The sequence below is a fragment of the Oncorhynchus keta genome, chromosome 25 (assembly GCF_023373465.1).
Source record: "Oncorhynchus keta strain PuntledgeMale-10-30-2019 chromosome 25, Oket_V2, whole genome shotgun sequence".
Taxonomy (NCBI): domain Eukaryota; kingdom Metazoa; phylum Chordata; class Actinopteri; order Salmoniformes; family Salmonidae; genus Oncorhynchus; species Oncorhynchus keta.
In genome coordinates, this window is record NC_068445.1 from 34988289 (window position 1) to 35006904 (window position 18616).

Below are 18616 nucleotides of genomic sequence, written 5' to 3' on the forward strand. Positions count from 1 at the left end.
ACTTCGGTCACTCACTGTTTGAACACTGCAATTAAGTTCCTTCAAGCATGCCGCAGAACCTTCAAGCATTCCGCAGAACCATAAAACTGGACACTTGTGTTTCAACATGCGCACAACCCCAGAATGAAATAGACCACAGAATGAAATAGACCACAGAATGAAATGGACCCCAGAATGAAATGGACCCCAGAATGAAATGGACCCCAGAATGTAATGGACCCCAGAATGAAATGGACCCCAGAATGTAATGGACCCCAGAATGTAATGGACCCCAGAATGTAATGGACCCCAGAATGTAATGGACCCCAGAATGAAGGACAGGATGATCTCGACGGGTAATACAGTGAGTCTGGGATGGAATGTTTGTGTTGGTTTGACAGGGATACGCACCATCATTGGCATGTCTTACACAGTCCTGAAAGACTGCATGCCACTTCTGCTGCTCTTTCTCAGTCACCACACAGAAGTAGTAGTGGCGGGCGTACGGGTGCCACAGGATCAGGGGGAACTGGGTGGCACACTTCAGGAAGGGAGAGTTACCCACTTTAGCCTTTACACCTGAAACACACCATCACAATAACCTTTATGCAACAAATACATTCACATGTAAACAGGAATTTTGATATGGTGAAGTTGTGTTGACAATCCTTCACAATACACCAAATATTCAGACAATAATTTACAGTCTATACAACACTGCATCAAACAGTCCTGCACCAGCCAGGAAGTGACCCTTTCTGCACATGTTGTGAACCATCCAGTAGCACAAAAACAGCCCTTCGGAAACAGGAACATGCCCACATTACATCAAATAACAGCGAGCCGTTCATAAGTGCAATACGAGGTCTCCGTTCCTCTTTAAAATGCTGACATATGGCATTTGTGGGAGGAGTCTTAACATATGTAGGTTGGAATTTATGGTACTGAATCTTGCCCTGGAGGCAGCTCTGCCGTGTTCACTAGCTGGCACAGCCTTGAACTCTGATGTCAACCCTAACCACACTGCTAACCCTAATGCATAATCCTAAATTAAGACCAAAAAGCTAATGTTTGTTTTCACGACAGGCAATTTTGACTTATCAGCTGACCCATCTGGCAGAAATCGCTCAGTTTTGGTGCCAGGGCAAGATTCATGACAGTAAAAGTTAACCTGCATAACATGTGCCTCACCCCCACCCCTGGTTCTCAGTCCCAACATGTGCCTCACCCCACCCCTTCCCTGGTTCTCAGTCCCAACATGTGCCTCACCCCACCCCCTCCCCTGGTTCTCAGTCCCAACATGTGCCTCACCCCCACCCCCTTCCCTGGTTCTCAGTCCCAACATGTGCCTCACCCCCACCCCCTTCCCTGGTTCTCAGTCCCAACATGTGCCTCACCCCCACCCCCTTCCCTGGTTCTCAGTCCCAACATGTGCCTCACCCCCACCCCCCTTCCCTGGTTCTCAGTCCCAACATGTGCCTCACCCCCACCCCTTCCCTGGTTCTCAGTCCCAACATGTGCCTCACCCCCACCCCTTCCCTGGTTCTCAGTCCCAACATGTGCCTCACCCCCACCCCTTCCCTGGTTCTCAGTCCCAACATGTGCCTCACCCCCACCCCCTTCCCTGGTTCTCAGTCCCAACATGTGCCTCTCAGTCCCCCCCACCCCCCCCCTTCCCTGGTTCTCAGTCCCAACATGTGCCTCACCCCACCCCCTTCCCTGGTTCTCAGTCCCAACATGTGCCTCACCCCCACCCCCAGTCCCAACATGTGCCTCACCCCCACCCCCTTCCCTGGTTCTCAGTCCCAACATGTGCCTCACCCCCCCTTCCCTGGTTCTCAGTCCCAACATGTGCCTCACCCCACCCCCTTCCCTGGTTCTCAGTCCCAACATGTGCCTCACCCCACCCCTTCCCTGGTTCTCAGTCCCAACATGTGCATCACCCCCCCCACCCCCTTCCCTGGTTCTCAGTCCCAACATGTGCCTCATGGTTCTCAGTCCCAACATGTGCCTCACCCCCACCCCCTTCCCCTGCCTCACCCCCACCCCCTTCCCTGGTTCTCAGTCCCAACATGTGCCTCACCCCCAGTCCCAACATGTGCCTCACCCCCACCCCCTTCCCTGGTTCTCAGTCCCAACATGTGCCTCACCCCCACCCCCTTCCCTGGTTCTCAGTCCCAACATGTGCCTCACCCCCACCCCCTTCCCTGGTTCTCAGTCCCAACATGTGCCTCACCCCCACCCCCTTCCCTGGTTCTCAGTCCCAACATGTGCCTCACCCCACCCCCTTCCCTGGTTCTCAGTCCCAACATGTGCCTCACCCCACCCCCTTCCCTGGTTCTCAGTCCCAACATGTGCCTCACCCCCACCCCCTTCCCTGGTTCTCAGTCCCAACATGTGCCTCACCCCCACCCCCTTCCCTGGTTCTCAGTCCCAACATGTGCCTCACCCCCACCCCCCCCTTCCCTGGTTCTCAGTCCCAACATGTGCCTCACCCCCACCCCCTTCCCTGGTTCTCAGTCCCAACATGTGCCTCACCCCCACCCCTTCCCTGGTTCTCAGTCCCAACATGTGCCTCACCCCCACCCCCTTCCCTGGTTCTCAGTCCCAACATGTGCCTCACCCCCACCCCTTCCCTGGTTCTCAGTCCCAACATGTGCATCACCCCCACCCCCTTCCCTGGTTCTCAGTCCCAACATGTTCTCACCAGGCAGGCTGTTGTTGAGCAGCTCCAGGTATTGATCCATTGAAGTCAGCACTTTGTACCCAGCACAGTTGATGTGTCCTTTGGGGTGAAGCCCTCTCTCGTGAGACTGACGGGGAACACAAGGACAAGGCAGATGTAATGCTCTACTGCATCTTTATCCCCAAATATACTAAACTTGTTGACAATATGACATTTATGAGAATGAGCCTTGCAGATATAATACACATCTAGAATTCCATGTATATTACAGGGATTGACACATTTTATTAGCCAATTCACTAATACTGACAAGCGCACCATCATAATGGGGGCATTTGAATGAAGTCTTCCCTTACCGCTTTGTTGTCATAGTAGTTGATAGTGTAGGAGTCAGGAACGAAGATGAAGTGGTTTCTCCATTTATTGTTCTCCTCCAGAAACTGGAACAGAGCTCCAGAGAAGATGGATCTATTCTCCAGAGGAACCTGAGTGGGCCGGACAGGGGAGTCTGTAAATACCTTCTGATGACTGGCATCTAGGGACATCACCTCTTTGATGGACTGGTCCATCTTCATGGACCAAGGACTGGCCTACTATTTAAAGCCTTGGAGTTCCTCTTGAAACATCAGGTATACTTACTACATTGCCATGTGGTACTACTGTCTGATGTCTCAAATGTAGTCTAGACACAGTAGTGTTATTAATTTATCCAATACTTTGCCCATCAAGACAGCATTGTTGTTCTCAGGAAAACAGCCGACATTCCTCAAAAACCTCACTGACAATAAAACTGCAATCTCTTACACAGCCTCATGTAGTTAGCATTGTCAGTGCAGCTGTAACGCCAGACAGAATGTAGCTAACTGTTTCTCTTTACGAGAGTGTTACGGGCCTTTAAAAACAGGGCAACAGGCTTAACACTGGACCCTCAGGAGAAACCTAATGAAAGAGTTATACTAGGGGCTCGATTCAAACCATAGCGCTTATGTTGAAAACCTTTTTTACGACAACATTCGAGCTGACAACCCGGGACCGCTGGGCACTACACACGGTAGGCAAATATTATTGTGGTTCAATTGCAGTTTACAGTGGTCCATGTGCAAATCGCCTTTATAGAGCGGTTGAAATGTAAAAGGTCATGTCTAATTGAGCCGACATGACAACGTTTACTGTGAATGCAGTCTCTGCTAAGGCGGGAACATTGCCTTTAAAATGTCCATCATGCTACAAAGCAGATCTTCAGCGCTACGGATTTAAATCGAGCCCTAGGGTCCTCTGCAGTGACGCCCTGTAGCCACATGTGGCAGTGGCTCAAGAAGTCACAAGCTGGATTGTTGCTCCCTCCATTCGTAGCACGGTTGACTTGATACCTCAGGGACAGTGGCATCACACCATGGTAACTTCATCTGTTACACAGAGATGGAAATATCTCAATGCTCCTTGAATGATTCTCTCTGTAGCCTAGCACAGAACTCTAAACTACTGTTTACTCCTCTGGCTTAAGTGGGAGTGGCAAGGACTTCTCATGCTGTAGCTACTATTATATCTGAACACACTTCAATCTTCAGAACAAACTGATATTGATATAGCGAGGCGAGTTTCTTCAGTTTCAACATAATGTGGGCAAAGTGTTCCAAATGTCAGAACTTCAGGTGTTATTCTGTCATCTTATCAGGGCAGAAACAGAGTAGAGGACAAGAGGAGTGGGGGAGAAAGTTACTTACCTTGCGGTGCAGTAGCTGTGGCTGGGGCCCACCTCCTCCCTCGATGTCAAAGCGGACCTTGTTGAAAAGGGCCACTGCATACTGTTGCTCATACAGACGGCTAAACTCTCCAATCACCTCGCCTGTTCTGGCTGCGGGAGGAAGGAAGGACAAGGCTATATTAGGGGACGTGAAACACTCAGTGTTGAAGATATGAAGTCATGTCAGCTCTATTCATAACACTTCTATCGAAATGTTCTGTAATGCTACATCCCCGAACAGACCCGAGCCGAGGTGTTGCAAATCTAACGTTGTATGACGACATTCCCTGTGATAGTGATGTATTAGTTAGTGTATTCTTCATTCGCGTGTTAAGTAACCGTCTGAATGCAAAGGGTCGCCTTTTTCTGGTTACCTCGATCACTATTTACTACGCTTAGCACAGTGGAAAGAAATAATTACCACATTTCACGTGGTCCTTTGTGTCCTTTATCAGAATGTCCACACGGCAGTGTTTGCATTACAGAGTTAGCCTTCAGTTCAGCATTTCAATATTTTACCAAATGGAGTTGGCATGGAAACAAACCTAGCCCACTATCAACCCGTTTGTGAAACTGAAAAGGCCCGACTTCAAAGTTACACCCCTGGACCTTCAACAAACTAGTTTAGCACTCTGTTAGTGTGACTACGGGCCATTCTGGTTTAGACTAGGCTTACTTAGGTTTCTGGTGTTAACTTGGTCTCTTTATGTCTGTCTACCTCAAAGAGAACGGAATAAAGATAATCTGTTTGGTTTTTACCATCCCCTTTATTTAGAGAGAGTGGTGCTGTAAATGTAGCGTAGGGAGGAATGGCCTGCTGGCAGGGTAGAGGGAGACTGTAAATGTAGCGTAGGGAGGAATGGCCTGCTGGCAGGGTAGAGGGAGACTGTAAACATAGCGTAGGGAGGAATGGCCTGCTGGCAGGGTAGAGGGAGACTGTAAACGTAGCGTAGGGAGGAATGGTCTGCTGGCAGGGTAGAGGGAGACTGTAAACGTAGCGTAGGGAGGAATGGTCTGCTGGCAGGGTAGAGGGAGACTGTAAACGTAGCGTAGGGAGGAATGGTCTGCTGGCAGGGTAGAGGGAGACTGTAAACGTAGCGTAGGGAGGAATGGTCTGCTGGCAGGGTAGAGGGAGACTGTAAACGTAGCGCAGGGAGGAATGGTCTGCTGGCAGGGAGGTAAACGAGGGAGGAATGGCCTGCTGGCAGGGTAGGGAGACTGTAAAGCGTAGGGAGGAATGGTCTGCTGGCAGGGTAGAGGGAGACTGCTGGCAGGGAGGAAGGGTAGAGGGAGACTGTAAACGTAGCGTAGGGTGGAATGGTCTGCTGGCAGGGTAGAGGGAGACTGTAAACGTAGCGCAGGGAGGAATGGCCTGCTGGCAGGGTAGAGGGAGACTCAGGCTCAGGGGTTCACCCTCTTCCAGAGAGAGAGTCAGGAGGGATAGCTGGAACCAGGCCAGGCGTAGGGGACAGAACAGAACCTGTGTTCCAGATGGCACTCTATTCCCTTAATAGTGCACTACTTTTACTCTGGTCAACATAGTGCAGTATATAGGGAACAGGGTGCCATTTGGGACGCACACCACAGCTTGGGTTCTCAATCTACTGCTCTGTGGACCAATCATATTCTAATACCACATAAACCAACCCATAACCCTTCAGGACACAGCTGCAAATCATCCTTATCTACACTCTGTGGAGATACAATTATTCAGTATACCAGAGTGCTTACAAACAAGGGTGAATAGGTCAGTGATCTACAGTACATACGTCAAACTATAATTTCAAAATATGTATTTTTAATACAGCACTTCTACAGGAAATATTCTAATTATAACTGGAGCAGAGATCATCTTCCTCTGATCCCATCTGTTCTGCATTGCAGTTATGAAATGTTTATTTTACTGGAAGAGAGTAGAGGTGGTTGGGGGGGGGGGAAATTATGAGAGATAGCAGATCAGATTAGCTTTCTAAAGACTGTAATTGAAGCCTCTGGTAAATCCATAAGGCAGTCAGTCAAAGAGTCTGGGGGGACTTGAGTCATAGGACCAAAGAAACAATCACTCAATGGATCTAATGGCTGATTTCATTTCTATAAACTGGACTAAAGAATTATGCTAAGGAACTAAGTCATGGGGAGGGATAACAGGCGGCAGATCACCAACGTGGGTTGTCCACTATTATTAACATGTAGGAGAGACAGGAGAACAGTACAGTCCACCATGAGCCAGTCCCCATGGCCTTGAAACATAGACCTTCCATAACATCTCTTACATTCCACTTTCAGTCCAGCCTTTGTGCTCCCACTGCCTCAAGAGTGGATCTAGCAGAGACGTTTAGGGAAGCCATTCATCGCTGCATCACTGTTAGTGTAGTGACACACAAACCATCCTGAACAAACATCCTGACTGACAAGAGTACAAAACTGCACATTGCTGCACCACTCCCAGGTAGCACAAATCCATCCAGTCACCAGACATGTGGTATCTCAAGGTCATTTCCATCTGAAAGGACCCATGAGCACCAACAAGCAAAGTTCAATCATAGCATGTCAAATGAAAATAAACATTTTTAAAAATGACTTAAGGCATATATTTCGGGGGGGGGGTTGTCAAATGCTGTGTAAATTGTTAAAAGGTAGTCCTTGTGCATAGAGTTGTATGGTTTGTTTAACTTTTAAAATCAATGGTCTTTGATTGGCATACATTTTAAGTGAGAAAAATGTAATGAGTCTCAGCGTATTTCCGTTACTATTGAATTTCCCTGAACTCAACTATCCCACAGATTCTGCAGCATCTGTGTTTGTGACAGCTATTCAGTTTCACGTAGTTCACCTCCTTTATGTAGCGAGTCTAATGCACAAACTTTCCTGCAGTAAAATGGAGTCTAAGAATAAAACAGACAAGTCACTAAATGTTGTTCAATTAAGCATTGAGTGATCTGTGAGGGTTGAATAGCCAGAGGTGGTAATATTGGACAGAAATAAGATGAAATTCTGAGGAATGTCTTGGCAGTGGTGGGCCAGCTGGCTGACTTGGAAGGAAGTGTCTGTGGAATGTAACCTTAATAAGAAAGCTCAGTCAGGGAGGAAAGAGTAAGTCCAGTGTCTTCATCACAGTGCCACTAACGGAACAAAACCTGGAAATGAGTTCAATGGTTATGGTCCCATTAAAGGCTGAGCGATGTTTGAACAGTTCCTGATGAAAAGCTTAACCAGGGAGCTAGGAGAGAGAGAGGGGGCCTGGGTCTCAATGCTGGCCGAGCAAACCCTTCACTCACTGACAGTGTGACAATCAAATTTGTCGTATGTTGGGAGTGTGGAAAATAGTCACTTTTGAGAGCTTGTGACAGGCCTGAGGAGTACAAACCACAAGATATGTTTGTACGTCACTTGATTGAGTCACAGACGTGTCATGTTTGAGACGAGTGGCACAAGAATAGATATCCTGATGAAAATCAGACGAACAGACAGGCAGTGTTTATCCCGACTATTATGATTGTAACAAGGTAACACAAAGAGCGCTCTGTGTGACTTTGGCAGACTTGATAAACACTACAGAGATTCACAGTGAGGTGTGAGTGGTTGGTTTGGCGGCATGACACAGCTGACATACTCCCAACACTGTCCTTTGAGTTACTCTGTTGTTTTGAAGGGAGGCATGATCACATGGTGACAGGAACCAATGGACCTCTTGAGCAAAGAAAAACATGTATTCATCTCAGTCCATTATGCTTAGTAGACAGCATGAAGGAGCTGAACTGGCAGATAACACAGTCCCTGTTCAACTGGCCTCAACTGCCGTTCAGGCTACACTTGAATAAAGTTCCCTGCAACGTATGTTCTGTGAAGGAACGTCTGGTTCAACTGAGAACTTCTCTGACGAAGCAGCCAACTCTTCGACCTTGTGTCTGTTGACGCTGTTCCCAAACTTCAGCAGAATCAAAAATGGAAAATAAACTTTCCAGCCTCATATTGTGTGAAAACTGGCATACAGTATCATGGGCCTCAAAAATGACAAGACCGGTTTCATAATCCCCAACTCCACTGTGTCCTAGAGGTCTGGAGATTGAGTGGGGGAAATGTGATGTTCAGATGGGATGGGGGTTCAGATGGGATGGGGGTTCAGATGGGTGAGGGTTCAGATGGGTGAGGGTTCAGATGGGTGAGGGTTCAGATGGGATGGGGGTTCAGATGGGATGGGGGTTCAGATGGGTTCAGATGGGTGGGGGTTCAGATGGGATGGGGGTTCAGATGGGGGTTCAGATGGGTGAGGGTTCAGATGGGTGGGGTTCAGATGGGTGAGGGTTCAGATGGGTGAGGGTTCAGATGGGTGAGGGTTCAGATGGGTGAGGGTTCAGATGGGTGAGGGTTCAGATGGGTGGGGGTTCAGATGGGATGGGGGTTCAGATGGGATGGGGGTTCAGATGGGTGAGGGTTCAGATGGGTGAGGGTTCAGATGGGTGAGGGTTCAGATGGGTGAGGGTTCAGATGGGATGGGGGTTCAGATGGGTGAGGGTTCAGATGGGATGGGGGTTCAGATGGGTGAGGGTTCTTTCTTCATGTAGTTAGGATTGTGGGCTGATGGAGTGTCTCTCTGTCAGAGTGGTGAGGGGGAGGAAGGCAGGGAAGGAGGTGCTGACTGGGCATGAGGGGCCATGTGGGGAGAGACAGCAACAGCTCTCAAGAACAGAGGGAAGACATGGAAGAACAAAATGAGCTGAAAGAGCACGCACAAAAACACTCGATACAGGCCCGTGTCCTAAAATGACACCCTATCGCCTTTATAATGCACTATATAGTAGGGAGGTCAATTGCCAGGGACCTCACGATAATTAGATGCCAATACAATATTTACTGCAATTCTCTTGATTCTATATTTAATTGCAATTTGATGTCCCAAACTTATTGCTCACTATGTCTGCTGCAGAGAGACAGCATGAAAAAATGAGTTTTGGTCAGGGAAATAAAATAAAAAGTACTGAAAACATGTTTTGCTGTCAATTTTAAAGAAAAGATGTAGAACAAGTTATAGGATGAAACATACCAGAGTTTTGGTGCAGGTACAGCCGACTAGCACTATACTCCCCCCCCGGCTCTGGTCAAAAGATAGCCGTTTGACAGAAGATGACGCTGCTGCAGGACATATCAACAACAACAAATAATTGCAATAACATAGTTTCAAAAATAATACATTGCTATAATGCAATATTATATAAATAAATAAAAATTAAAGTGGACCAAGAGGGCCCCAATTCAAATCACACATATTTCAGTCAGATACAATATGCTTTAGTGCAGACTGAAGAGCATCCATCCTTCTGTGCAAGTGTACAGCCTGGCTACTACAGGGAGTTGATGGGGATACATTATTTCCTGTTTTAGGTAAAAAAAGTCCAGGTCAATGTTGTGTGTATAGTATACTACAAGGTTGATCTCTACACCGCTGTCAAGCAGTAACATCGGGGTCAATAGGTCAGCGCCCTATTAGCCTCCTTTATGTGACCTTACATCCACTTTGATGGAGAAGAACTGATAGAAGAGCTGAAGAGACGGGTGAGTATCTGAAGTCCCATCTGCACAGGACACTTGTATTGCTATAGAACGTCGGTTATGTCATTATTACCCCAGCATGTCTGTTTTTCCAGAAGGCGATTCCGACGGGATTCGTTTTACGGAACTGCCCGTCATGATTTTTTTCCCCGCATTCACAATTGACCATTATGACGGAAGCCTGGAGGCTCTTCTAGGTGTGAAGATGTTTAATATGTCTAGGGACATCCTAATATTGGCCTCATGGCCTTCAGTTCAAAGAAAGTCAAAATAATGCATATCAATAACAACCGTAAACTGTAACCTACGCAGATATTTAATTAACTGACATTTGTCAATGTATCAATTCATTGACAAGATATCGTCCACCTCATATTTTAAAAGAGAAGAATGGCACTAGGAAGGTTCATATATTACAGAACAGATCGTTCATCTATAGGCTATGTGCATAGCACTTTGTTGTAAGCATCAATTTGTTCTTAACCAAACTGAGTGCAGCACCTGTTCAACTGTAATATCCCTCAAAACACAGGGATAACTAACTATTCACACAGGTTAAGTATCAGAGTATCCCCCAGTAAAACGTATCCTGTCCGAATAGAGCTAAAGCTGCGTTACTGTGAGTCTAGCTGACACTGTTGTGGTGTTCATTCATTTGGAGTGTTGTCATGTCCCAGCCTAAGATAATTGTTTTGGGGGCCTCAACAGTGCTGAGTCTGGGTAACAGAAGGGTTTCTGCATACCCTCCTGTCCTGTTCCAATGCCTCACTGGAGAAGGCTGGTCTCAAAAGGCACTCTATTCCCTATATACACACACAAAACACACCACACTGCTTTAGTCCAGAACAATTCTTTAGCAACCACAGCTTAACTAAAGAAGTTGGTGGATTTTATGTCAAGTGCATGTGTCACGCCTTGGTCATTGTATTTTGTGTTTTCGTTATATGTTTGGTCAGGTTGTATAGGCTTGGCTGCCTGAGGCGTTTCTCAATCAGAGTCAGATGATTCTAGTTGTCTCTGATTGGGAACCGTATTTAGGTAGCCTGGTTTCGCTTTGTATTTTGTGGGTGATTGTTCCTGTCTCTGTGTAGTTTCACCAGATAGGCTGTAATAGGTTTCACGTTCCGTTTGTTGTTTTCGTATTTGTATAGTTATTTCATGTATCACTTTTTTGTCTTTCATTAAAGACATGAGTAACCACTACGCTGCATTTCGGTCCGACTCTCATTCTACAAACGAAGAACGCCGTTACAGCATGTTGAAAAATTCTACACACTGTCAAAAGTTTTAGAACACCTATTCATTTAAGGGTTTCTTATTTTTTTTTTCATTTTCTACATTTTAGAATGATAGTTTTGATATCTATACTATGAAATAACATATGGAATCATATAGTAAGCAAAAAAGTTATATATCAAAATGTGTATATTTGAAATTCTTCAAATAGCCACCCTTTGCCTTGATGACAGCTTTGCACACCCGTGGCACTCTCTCAACCAACTTCACCTGGAATGCTTTTCCAACAGTCTTGAAGGAGTTACCACATATGCTGAGCACTTGTTGGCTGCTTTTCCTTCACACTGTGATCCAACTCATCCCAAACCATCTCAATTTGGTTGAGGTCAGGTGATTGTGGAGGTCAGGTCATCTGATGCAGCACTCCACTCTCCTTGGTCAAACAGCCCTTACACAGCCTGGCGGTGTGTTGGGTCATTGTGCTGTTGAAAAACAAACGATAGTCCCGCTAAGACCAAACCAGATGGCATGGCGTATCGCTGCAGAATGCTGTGGTAGCCATGCTGGTTAAGTGTGCCTTGAATTCTAAATAAATTACAGACAGTGTCACCAGCAAAGCACCACCACACCATCACACCTCCTCCTCCATGCTTTACGGTGGGAAATACACATGTGGAGATCATCCAGTCACCCACACCGCATCTCACAAAGACACGGCGGTTGGAAACTAAAATCTCCAATTTGGACTCCAGACCAAAAGACAAATTTCCAGTCTAATGTCAATTGCTCGTGTTTCTTGGTCCAAGCAAGTCTCTTCTTATTATTGGTGTCCTTTAGTAGTCGCTAACATTTTCTTTACAGCACACATGGTTGATGATATTACTAGTTTGATGATATTACTAGTTTATCTAGCTTGTCCTGCTTTGTATATAATCGATGCAGTGCTCATTCGTGAAAAAGGACTGTCGTTGCTCCAACGTGTACCTAACCGTAAACATCAATGCCTTAAAATCAATACACAGAAGTATATATTTTTAAACCTGCATATTTAGCTAAAAGAAAGGTTAGCAGGCAATATTAACCAGGTGAAATTGTGTCACTTCTCTTGCGTTCATTGCACGCAGAGTCAGGGTATATGCAGCAGTTTGGGCCGCCTGGCTCATTGAGAACTAATTTGCCAGAATTCTACGTAATTATGACATACAATTGAAGGTTGTGCAATGTAACAGCAATATTTAGACTTAGGGATGCCACCCGTTAGATAAAATACGGAACGTTTTGGAAATGATAGTTTCCGGATTCGACCATATTAATGACCTAAGGCTCGTATTTCTGTGTGTTATTAAGTTATAATTAAGTCTATGATTTGATAGAGCAGTCTGACTGAGCGATGGTAGGCACCAGCAGGCTCGTAAGCATTCATTCAAACAGCACTTTCGTGCGTTTGGCCAGCAGATCTTCGCAATGCTTCAAGCTTTGCGCTGTTTATGACTTCAAGCCTATCAACTCCCGAGATTAGGCTGGTGTAACCGATGTGAAATGTCTAGCTAGTTAGCAGGGTGCGCGCTAATAGCGTTTCAAACGTCACTCGCTCAGAGACTTGGAGTGGTTGTTCCCCTTGCTCTACATGGGTAACGCTGCTTCAAGGGTGGCTGTTGTCGATGTGTTCCTGGTTCGAGCCCAGGTAGCGGCGAGGAGAGGGATGGAAGCTATAATGTTATACTGGCAATACGTGCCTATAAGAACATGCAATAGTCAAAGGTATATTAAATACAAATGGTATAGAGAGAAATAGTCCTATAATTCCTATAATAACTACAACGTCTTACCTGGGAATATTGCAGACTCATGTTAAAAGGAACCACCATATGTTCTCATGTTCTGAGCAAGGAACTTAAACGTTAGCTTTCTTACATGGCACATATTGCACTTTTACTTTCTTCTCCAACACTGTTTTTGCATTATTTATTTAAAGCTAAATTGATTTTATTGATGTATTAGAATTAGGTTATAATGTTATTCATAGTTTTTATGTCTTCACTATCACTCTACAACATAGAAAATAGTTAAAAAAAATAAAGAAATCCCCTTTAATGAGTAGGTGTTCCAAAACTTTTGACCGGTAATGTCACAAACTGTGGGGAAATATTGAATTCAAGTTTTTTTTTTTATTAACTCTTTGTCTTCCACAGACAAATATAATCAATTACTTCTCAGGGCACCACAGAGCTGTAGAAAAATATTCCAATGGGATAGTCCCATAGACTGACTCACACCCTACTGCCAACAAAAGCAGAGGGAGAGTGTGTTTTAATGTTTGATTTAATGTGTGTAATGGCATAAACAGGGTAAATGGGTCCTAACGGGATTAGCCTAGATGTGTTGGACCATGTTGCCAGTGAGATAATAGCTAACCCATGGGTGTTTCTGCTACCTGTTCTTTCAAACAGACCTCTGTCCTCAAAAGGGTGTGGGTTGGTGAGTGAATGAGTGAGAAGTGAGAAGTGCCCCGCCAGGCCAAGCAAAACCTCCCTTTTAGCAGCCCACCACTCCCCACAGTGAAACCCGACAACAACCCTGCCTCTTTCTGCCACAAGGAAACATTGCACATTAGCATTTCTGGTATTCCAGCCCACACCCACTGACCAGTGATTCACAAGTTACTTACAAGGACCACTCCCTCAGATACTTCCCTGATCAAGGTATAGGGGAAGACTCATCTTCAGTCAAAGGTGTCCCCATCCTTCAGATTTTCACTGGTAGTTCTTCATATTGATTTATATTGTCTGCAGCTTTTCTTATGAAAATGTCCATAGAACGGGAATGCTGGAACCGATTTTGATACCGGACAGTAAAATGCTCTGTGCCTGAAACCAGTGAGGTTCATCTTCGGGTGAAGATGCTTTAAATAATCAATGAAAAACATAAGCATTGATGTGTTCAGCTAATCATTGATACTGAACGTCAATGTTGGGAGCATACATTCACTCATATAGCCCACCACACCCTCCTAAATCCCTACGTCTTATTCCACTATGATCAAGGCCCATCCTCTCCGCTGCCAGACTGGACACGTTTCTACAGGCACATCCATAAACTGTCATACAGCCTGCTGCACAAGAGCCTAATCAGACAGTCAGATAAAACTCAGTTCGTATGCTCATCCTGGCCACATCCTGGCCTATGGTTTTCACACAGCTAAAGAACAATTCATTTACAGTCTCAAAAAAAATAAAAAAATAAAAGTAGAGCAGGTAGAGATCTTCAACTTCCTCAGTGTCCACCTCACTAAGGATCCATCATGGTCCACAACACACACCAACACAGTCATAAAATCTCTTCCCCCTCAGGAGCATGAAAAGATGTGTCATGGGCAATCAGATTCTGAAAAAGTTCTACAGCTGCACCATTGAGAGCATCCTGGCTGGCTGCATCACCACTTGGTACGGCGTTACAGGGGGTAGTGCGTACGGCCCAGTACATCACTGGGGCAGAGCTCCCTGCCATCCAGGACCTCTATACCAGGCAGTGTCATAGGAAGGCCCTAAAAATAGTCAAAGACTCCAGCCGTTATCTCTGCAGTACCGATGCGTTATGAATACAGTACCGATGCACCAAGTCTCAAACCAACAGGACACTGAACAGCTTCTACCCTTAAACCATAAGACTGCTAAATAGTTAGCTATTGGTTAACTATTTAACTAACTTTGACTCAAAGACACTGCTGCTACGGTTTATCATTGTCACTTTATCCCTAGTTATATGTACATATCTACATCAGTTACCCCATACCCCTGCACGTCAACTCAGTACTGGTAGCCCTTGTATATAGCCATGTTATTACCTCATACCCCTGCACGTCAACTCAGTACTGGTAGCCTTTGTATATAGCCATGTTATTACCTCATACCCCTGCACGTCAACTCAGTACTGGTAGCCTTTGTATATAGCCATGTTATTACCTCATACCCCTGCACGTCAACTCAGTACTGGTAGCCTTTGTATATAGCCATGTTATTACCTCATACCCCTGCACGTCAACTCAGTACTGGTAGCCCTTGTATATAGCCATGTTATTACCTCATACCCCTGCACGTCAACTCAGTACTGGTAGCCTTTGTATATAGCCATGTTATTACCTCATACCCCTGCACGTCAACTCAGTACTGGTAGCCTTTGTATATAGCCATGTTATTACCTCATACCCCTGCACGTCAACTCAGTACTGGTAGCCCTTGTATATAGCCATGTTATTACCTCATACCCCTGCACGTCAACTCAGTACTGGTAGCCCTTGTATATAGCCATGTTATTACCTCATACCCCTGCACGTCAACTCAGTACTGGTAGCCCTTGTATATAGCCATGTTATTACCTCATACCCCTGCACGTCAACTCAGTACTGGTAGCCCTTGTATATAGCCATGTTATTACCTCATACCCCTGCACGTCAACTCAGTACTGGTAGCCCTTGTATATAGCCATGTTATTACCTCATACCCCTGCACGTCAACTCAGTACTGGTAGCCCTTGTATATAGCCATGTTATTACCTCATACCCCTGCATGTCAACTCAGTACTGGTAGCCCTTGTATATAGCCATGTTATTACCTCATACCCCTGCACGTCCACTCAGTACTGGTAGCCCTTGTATATAGCCATGTTATTACCGCATACCCCTGCACATCAACTCAGTACTGGTAGCCTTTGTATATAGCCATGTTATTACCTCATACCCCTGCACGTCAACTCAGTACTGGTAGCCTTTGTATATAGCCATGTTATTACCTCATACCCCTGCACATCAACTCAGTACTGGTAGCCTTTGTATATAGCCATGTTATTACCCCATACCCCTGCACGTCCACTCAGTACTGGTACCCTTTGTATATAGCCATGTCATTACCTCATACCCCTGCACGTCCACTCAGTACTGGTAGCCCTTGTATATAGCCATGTTATTACCTCATACCCCTGCACATCCACTCAGTACTGGTACCCTTTGTATATAGCCATGTTATTACCCCATACCCCTGCACGTCCACTCAGTACTGGTAGCCCTTGTATATAGCCATGTCATTACCTCATACCCCTGCACATCCACTCAGTACTGGTAGCCTTTGTATATAGCCATGTTATTACCTCATACCCCTGCACGTCCACTCAGTACTGGTACTCTTTGTATATAGCCATGTTATTACCTCATACCCCTGCACGTCCACTCAGTACTGGTACCCTTTGTATATAGCCATGTCATTACCTCATACCCCTGCACATCCACTCAGTACTGGTACCCTTTGTATATAGCCATGTTATTACCGCATACCCCTGCACATCCACTCAGTACTGGTACTCTTTGTATATAGCCATGTCATTACCTCATACCCCTGCATGTCCACTCAGTACTGGTACTATTTGTATATAGCCATGTTATTACCTCATACCCCTGCACATCCACTCAGTACTGGTAGCCTTTGTATATAGCCATGTTATTACCTCATACCCCTGCACGTCCACTCAGTACTGGTACTCTTTGTATATAGCCATGTTATTACCTCATACCCCTGCACGTCCACTCAGTACTGGTACCCTTTGTATATAGCCATGTCATTACCTCATACCCCTGCACATCCACTCAGTACTGGTAGCCTTTGTATATAGCCATGTTATTACCTCATACCCCTGCACATCCACTCAGTACTGGTAGCCTTTGTATATAGCCATGTTATTACCTCATACCCCTGCACGTCCACTCAGTACTGGTAGCCTTTGTATATAGCCATGTTATTACCTCATACCCCTGCACATCCACTCAGTACTGGTACCCTTTGTATATAGCCATGTCATTACCTCATACCCCTGCACATCCACTCAGTACTGGTAGCCTTTGTATATAGCCATGTCATTACCTCATACCCCTGCACGTCCACTCAGTACTGGTACCCTTTGTATATAGCCATGTCATTACCTCATACCCCTGCACATCCACTCAGTACTGGTAGCCTTTGTATATAGCCATGTTATTACCTCATACCCCTGCACATCCACTCAGTACTGGTAGCCTTTGTATATAGCCATGTTATTGTTACATGTTTTACTTTTCTATTATTTCTCTATTTCCTCTCTCTCTGCATTGTTGGGAAGGGCACCTAATACTATAACTGTTAGTCCACACCTGTTGTTTACAAAACATGTGACAAATACAACAAAACATTTTTTGGAAGAAAGTAACAACTTTCCCCCTCCCTAAGACACGCCTCTGTGTTTTACCCCCATCATGTTCTGTTCAGGACTAGGAATAGGCTATATGTGGTAATACTACATTGTGGGAACTGGACTGGAAATTGAATGGATGGATGGAATTACTTCCTAGATGACAGAAACGAACGTGGTGTATGCTACCTCTGGCTCTTCATGCGGGCACCCCAGGGAACTACAGTGTTAACCTTCAGTGCAACATTAAATTGTTAGCAACATTGACGTTGAAGGCTACTGTTCAGTTTCACAGTTCTTATTCACCCATTTATGATCCGTCGCCGACTACACACACACACACACACACACACACACACACGAGAGATGCGTTACTGTGGTAAAGGCAAACATTGACAAAATCCCAACCCGCCCACTCACCTGAAAGGATCTCCTGCTTGCCCTCAAACAGGTGGCTCGAAATCACCTCTCCCACAGCGACAAAATGCAACTTTGCTTTTACCACAGTAACGCATCAGGGTGTGTAAACTCAACCCACTCACCTGTAATGATCTCCCGTTTGCCCTCATCCAGGTGGCTCGAAATCACGTCTCCCATAGCGACAAATACAACTTAATCCAGTGACAACTCTCCCGTTCTTTTCAAAGGCAAATTGAACACACAAATCTACCAACACAGAAACAAATTAACACAGCAACAACTTTGAACTCTGGTGCCTCCTTCGCACCCTTAGCTAAACCGCCAACATAACGTGATTAGTGAGATTGGAGTACGAGCGGGAAAGAGCAGAGTTGAGCACAAGGCTGCAGTCTATTATTTCGCATTGAGAGAGTGAGGGAGACACACCCTCAATGTGAGTTCATATGCCAGTGAGGGGATTTGATTAATACCCCGGGTGAACCGGCTTAGCGTTGATTCCATTCGTTTTGGAACAGTGTTTCCTCCCGGGCGTGATGGCTAAGGTTAAGCACGTGGAGTAATGAGTAACGTCAGTATAACATTATGCAAATCATTGGTAGGATTTTGTTTTCACATGCGGAAGTTATTTTATTTAGATGAAATGGCTTGATCTGGCTTTCCAATTAAAACTAGTTTAAAAATGCAAACATATGCCTATATTTTTGGAAACGAGATGTATATTTCTGAACGATGCATCTTTCTGCCTTGTCGCATACGCTATTGTTCGATTTGAGATGGGCGCTCCTCCC

At 45.5% G+C, this 18616-nt stretch overlaps 1 protein-coding gene across 1 annotated transcript in view; it reads right to left on the reverse strand.

Annotated features, from left to right (window-relative positions):
* The window catches only part of LOC118374546 (protein Niban 2-like), a 49598-nt gene extending 31334 nt beyond the window's left edge, over positions 1-18264 (reverse strand). The window contains exons 1-5 of the mRNA XM_035760977.2: positions 17951-18264; positions 4390-4520; positions 3022-3150; positions 2687-2792; positions 391-558 (exon numbers count right to left, since the gene is read on the reverse strand). Of these exons, the coding sequence (XP_035616870.1) occupies positions 391-558; positions 2687-2792; positions 3022-3150; positions 4390-4520; positions 17951-18005 (589 nt within the window). The 5' untranslated portion in view covers positions 18006-18264. The remainder of the gene's footprint in view (positions 1-390; positions 559-2686; positions 2793-3021; positions 3151-4389; positions 4521-17950) is intronic.
* Positions 18265-18616: the final 352 nt, after the last annotated feature.